Raw genomic sequence first — 5,913 nt, forward strand, 5'->3', positions numbered from 1 at the left:
TGACAGTTATCAGCGCATCAGTGTTCAGGGGAAAATTGATGAGTGTTCTCATTAAAAAAAAAAACCAAAACAACTAACAAACCCAAACAAACCCCACAAAAACCAAACCAAACAAAAAACCCCCAAAACAATAAACCAAAACCCACACAAACAAAAAAAGACCAAACAAACCCACAAGAACAAAGAATCCCCTGCCCCCCAACAATCCAATGCTCAATCTGAATAAATAGACTTCAATTTAAACAACGAAGTTCTCGTATTCAAGAAGGAATGAATCCAGCATTTGTACTGAAAGCTTTTATTCTTGTACCTCCCCACTCAGCAGTGACTGAAGAGGAAAGAAAGGCTCAGAGCGGCAGGGCTCGCTGCCTCAGGACGCGATAAAGCCCGGTTTGTGCGCCAAACACGCTGCTTCCCGCAGCACAAACCCGGCATCTACCGGCGAAGACGAACCGGAGCGCACAGTGTCCGCAGGGCCCGCGGGAACCGGCGCTGAGCCCGCAGAGCCCGGCCGGACCCGAACCGCGGGAACTGTCCCGCTCGGCGCGGAGCTCAGTCCCGCCGGGTGCGCGGCGGCCGCCCCTGCCCTTCACCGCCGAGCCCACCACCCCCCGGCTCCCTCTCCCCCGGTTACTCGCTGTCAGCGGCACAACCAGCGCCTACAGGGCCGGTAGGGCTCAGCGTCCCCCGCGCAGGAGCCGAAACCATCCCGGCTTCCCCTCCCCAGCGCTTCCGGGCCCCGGCTCGGCGGGTGAAAGGTCCCGCAGCGCCCGGATGGAGGCGGCGCCGCTCGCTATATAAGCGCCACGCCGCCGCCGCGCCCTCCTCTCCCAGCGCCGCTCGCAGCCGCCTCCTGGCTCACCGCTGTTCGCTGGGCCCCGCGCCGCCCCTCGCCCGGGAATAAGTCGGTCAGGAAGGCCCCGCCGCGGCCATGGTGAGTGAGGGGTTGGAGCGGGGCCGCTGGCGCCGCATGGCCGCCTAGCCCGCGTGAGCCCCGGCCGTGCGGCCGCCGCCTGGGCCTCGGACCGGGGCAGGGCCGCGTGTGCGGGGTGCCGCTGCGGGCTGGACCTGCTGCTGCTGGAGCGGCTTCCCTGAGCCCCATCCCTCAGCGACTAACACTGAGAGAGGCCCCTTAGGCCGGGGCTGTTCGCCGGCTGCCCCTGGAGCCGGCGCGCAGGAGGGCGGTGCGTGAGCCCGGCGTGGAGCAGGCCGCGGCGGCCGGAGCGCTTCCTGCTCGCCGAGCTCCCCGTCGGGAGCGGCTCCTGAGGCGGCGCGGCCTGCGAGGGAGCGCGGGCGGAGACGAGACGGGCTCGGCCTCGTGCGAGTGCCCTTAACATCCCTTTTTATTGGAGGAATGTGCCTTAGTTAATACAGCAGGTGGTATCAGTGCGAGAAACACCATATTTCATGCACGATTTTTAAAGACCTTTCTTCCTCCATATTTTCTTTTTTTTTTTTCCTTTTCGTAATCTATCACATTAACACCTGCTGATTTGCAAGCGTCTGATTGTGGAAACCGCTGAAATCGGTCTCCTGGGTGGCTAAATCAGCCTTTTGGCCAGATGCCCCTTTTTGTTCTCACCATTTAAGTTGTTGCTGTTTTGTCGATATCTTTGTTACTTAATGCGTGGCGAGGTTAAGTTGTAAGATACATGAACTCTGAAATGTGTTTATTTTTGAGGACCAGGAGCATTTGTGACTGAACAGGCTGCTGTGTGCAGGCAAACCAGAGGGGGATGTTCTTGCAGTTACCTGCTGTGAGGTGCAGTTAGACACTAAAATTTGCTTTTCCCCAGAGCAGTTAGGACTTTACTCTTCCCTTCTCTTCCCACTATTTCTTACATGTCACCATGTCCTTTGGTATATCATCTAGTCAAAAGAATAGAATAGTCCCATAGCTAAATTGTTCTTTACACTCTAGGAGTCTGAAATTGGTGTTGACTGTAGTGTCTGTTATTTTTAACTTATACATTTAGGCGTTTAAAGATACCGGCAAAGCACCTGTGGAACAAGAGGTAGCAATTCATCGCATTAGAATTACTTTGACAAGTCGCAATGTCAAATCACTTGAGAAGGGTGAGTGATAATTCTATTTTATTTTTAAATGGGGGTAGTTTGTTCAGTAATGAATGATGTATATGGTATAATGTATTGCAAAATACAATATGTTGAAAGATGTTAGCATTTGCCTGTTTGTGACTTGGTTAACAAAATCAACCTGAAGAGCTTCATATGCTGACAGGTAGATAGTAATTTAATTTTTAATGGAAGCTAGTGCTTGGAGTTTTTCATCTTGCTGAAAACTTCATGTCATAATGACTCATGTAAGAGTGCAGTTTCCTCCCATTAGTTCTTGGGGGGGCGGGTTCGATGTCACTATTCGAATATATGAGAATGCAAAGGCACCAATTTCTTGGCTGATATTTTGTCACTCTTGTTATGAAGAGTTTAGTTTAGATGTTTAACAATATTTAAGAAATTATATAATCTTGTTAAGGACTTGGCTTTGCTAATGTTTTAAGCATATAATGTAAATGTTGTAGAATCACTGTTTGATGCAGGATCTCCAGGCTGATAACAACTTAAATACAGCTTAAACTTGTAGTAATGGCCATTGCCTATTATTGTAACATGATTTTGCTAACCATGGTATAACGCTTCCACTTGCATGTGGTTGGCTGTGAGGATAACCCTTAAAGTGAATGGCAGTGATCATTTCATACGCTATTCTGAGCCAACATCTTGTTTGAAACCTTCACTTAGGAAAACAAGCAAAACAGATACTCACAAACCTGAGTTATTTTGTACTTCTTTTTTTTCAGTCTGTGCTGACTTGATCAGAGGTGCTAAGGAAAAAAACCTAAAGGTGAAAGGACCTGTTCGCATGCCCACCAAGGTATTTAACACTGTTTACTTAACACTGTTTTCCTGTGTTAAAAGTTTGTTTGTTTTCCTGCAAATGTGCACTTAAAGCATAGTTTTAAAAAAAAAGAGATGAAAAGCAGTACCACTAAATTAAGGGTGACACAGTCTGAACAGATAATGACTTGGCAAGTTGCTTTGACACTTGGGGCAACTGTTTAGTGCAAAACATATTGAATATGGAAGGGGCTGTTTTGTCCTTCAATTTATTTTAATTGTAATTTTTTTAAATTAAATTGAATATACAGAAGGAGTGGTAACATCTGTAGAATATAACTTAAGAAATAACTTTCCAATGACATAGATACCATACAGTATTTTTAGGTGAATTGATTTGATTGTAGATTATTCTTCTGTATGTATCAACTAAATATCCCGTGTTTATGATTTTGCTTCAGACTCTGCGAATCACTACCAGGAAGACACCTTGTGGTGAAGGTTCCAAGACCTGGGATCGTTTCCAAATGCGTATCCATAAGCGGCTCATTGACTTACACAGCCCTTCTGAGATCGTGAAGCAGATCACCTCCATCAGCATTGAACCAGGTGTAGAAGTTGAAGTTACTATTGCCGACGCCTAAGAAGATATTCAACGTTGAATAAAGTTGATTTACAAATTTTCATCATCGTTTGTTTTTTATATGCGTACCAAGCGTCTTGAGGAGCCCTATGATGACTTTCATGATGAAACATAACAGAGATCATAATCAAAATGCTGTGTGGGAGGATTGTGTGGTGCTGATATTTAAGGAAGAACATGCCAGTTGCAAACATATGGGAAATGAAACTTGGGCATCATAGTTTCATTGGAGGTTGGTGACTGTATGGACATACAGCACTTAAATCCTTTATGGAAAATTTATTTTTTAATAATTAAACTTTGATTGAAATCTTAGCCTATACCCAGACAAGCAGCAGCCTTAAAAATGGTTTACCAAGTTTTGAATTCTTACTTTTTGCTATGCAAGGCTGAACTAACACCTTACTTGGCTTTTTTTTTTTTTCCTCATGCTTTTCAGAGCAAACGGATCCTGATAATGTTGGTTATAAAACTTCATAGTTTGTGGTGCACATGTTGAATTTAGCAAGTTCCTTAGACTTGAAGGTAGAGTCACAAAACTAAGCTGTGAAACTTTCTAGTTGTCTTTCTAGGTTTAGATTTCCGTAGATTTGCATATTAAAGGTAATACTAAAGGTAAGCTTTATATGTAAAGCAATAAAGCAGCCATTTTCGTTGCTGCTACTTAGGCCTCAAGTTTGGTGGTGGATTTTCTCCTGCAAACTAATCCTCAAAGGAACAAAGATTAATTCTTAAACCTACAAGACATAAAGGTCTGAGTTAAAGGAGAGAACAGTTTCATCCATTTAAGACAGGTTTGCCACTTCCACTTCAAGCACAGGAGAAAATTTGAATTCTAATTAAGCAGAAGTGAGCTCAAGGTCCCATCTGTATTTGCTAAGGCCTAAAACAGTGGCCAAAACTTGAGGTTTTCATACTCAAGGGATTCAAGGGTCCTTCATCTGCCTACTTGTCTTAATTTCATTAAAGGTAATGCCTTAGAAGGATTCCATCCCTCTAGCAAGCTGAAGAGCTTTGCTAGAAGGGAGAGGTGAGAAACTAGTTTCATTTACATGCACAGATTGTAACGAGCTTGCTTCTGTGGGAAACATCTCAAAACTGTGAGCTGAGAAGAAAAAAAAAAACCACAACAACCTGTATCTTGCTAAAGGTCAGTTTCTAGTAATATGCTATAAATATGAGCTGCCTGACAAATGCTTCTAGCCTTAGTTCTAAACTTGTTTGTATTTTATGGGCTGCTTTGAAAAGTATGGTAAGAACTTGACTTTGTGACACCAGTCAGATTAAAAGGGGACAAACCGGGGCAGAGCAGTAACAGACTAGAAGTGTTGCTAGCTGAGGCTGACTGACCTTTGTGTATGATAGCTATTAACTTTCACCCATGTAGTTTTCCCTTTGCTTGGTCCAACAGCCTTCTGATTGAAAGCACGTGGAGTGATCTAGGGAGGGCTGTGTAGCTGTGATGTCCTTTCTGTCTTTGGCCTTTAATGTTAGCCAAAACATAACAGCTTTTATTGGCTTACAGCTGTTTGTACCCCTGACTTACACAGTGCCCCTTAAACATGTGTAAATGACCTAAAGTCCCACTATGTTCTTTAAGCAGCTGCGTCTCTTTTATAAACAAGTTTTCTGTGTGTTTCTCTTCTTACCTGCCTCTAACTTAAAAACAAAGACCAAATACAACTTCGCGTCTGGGTCTTGTACTTCACAGAAATAAAACTCAGCCTCCTCACCCTCAGAGCAGACAGGTTCATGCCTGAAGGTTCCCCACTCTTCACCGGACAAGCGGATGATGAGCTTGTTGAAGGTGATGAAGGAGTTTCTCTCAGCAGGGTTCGCCCGTCTTGCCATAGTACGCAGTTCGCTGGCCCTGTCCCAGTTCTGTATTTGTGTAACCTCAACGCTGCGCGATCTATTTGTTTTCTGCTCAGTTTACGACAACACTGCGTAGCGTCGAAGCGGTTGCATAACACCCGTAATAACTTTATGTAACCGTTTTGATGGAAGTGTTTAGGTACCTGCGTCCCCCCTCCTCGCGTGCTCTCAGTCAAGCGAGACACCCCTCTCCCGGCTCCTAGGCTGCCGCGGCCGGTGTCCCCTCGGCCGCCCACACCTCACCTTTCCCCCGCCTGCTTATTAAAAACCGATAAATAAATCCTGCGTCACGATCGCACGCTGCGAACGCCCCCCCGCCCCGTACTCCCCCCCCCACGGCGGCGGTTCAGGGCTGGCAGCGCACGCCTGCCTTCTGCTGTGCGGCGGCGCCCCCTGCCGGCGGCGCCCATCCCCGCAACGGGCCTGTCCGTCTCCGCCCACTCCCTCCCGTTCGGCCAATCAGCGTCCGCCGTCCCCTGCCCAAATCTTCTCTCCGGCGCCCGCGAGGGACTGTTTGGCGGGTTCCCGCGCGCGGC

At 46.7% G+C, this 5,913-nt stretch overlaps 1 protein-coding gene across 1 annotated transcript; it reads left to right on the forward strand.

Moving 5' to 3' along the window:
- The first annotated feature begins 773 nt into the window (after window positions 1-773).
- RPS20 (ribosomal protein S20) lies at window positions 774-3,545 on the forward strand. Its single transcript, XM_080339374.1, has 4 exons — window positions 774-934; window positions 1,977-2,076; window positions 2,823-2,896; window positions 3,321-3,545. Exons 1-4 carry the CDS (start codon window positions 932-934, stop codon window positions 3,501-3,503), a joined length of 360 nt encoding a protein of 119 aa, XP_080195500.1. The 5' UTR covers window positions 774-931; the 3' UTR covers window positions 3,504-3,545.
- The last annotated feature ends 2,368 nt before the right edge of the window (window positions 3,546-5,913 follow it).

This window comes from Nesoenas mayeri (assembly GCF_963082525.1).
Source record: "Nesoenas mayeri genome assembly, chromosome: 2".
Lineage (NCBI taxonomy): Eukaryota > Metazoa > Chordata > Aves > Columbiformes > Columbidae > Nesoenas > Nesoenas mayeri.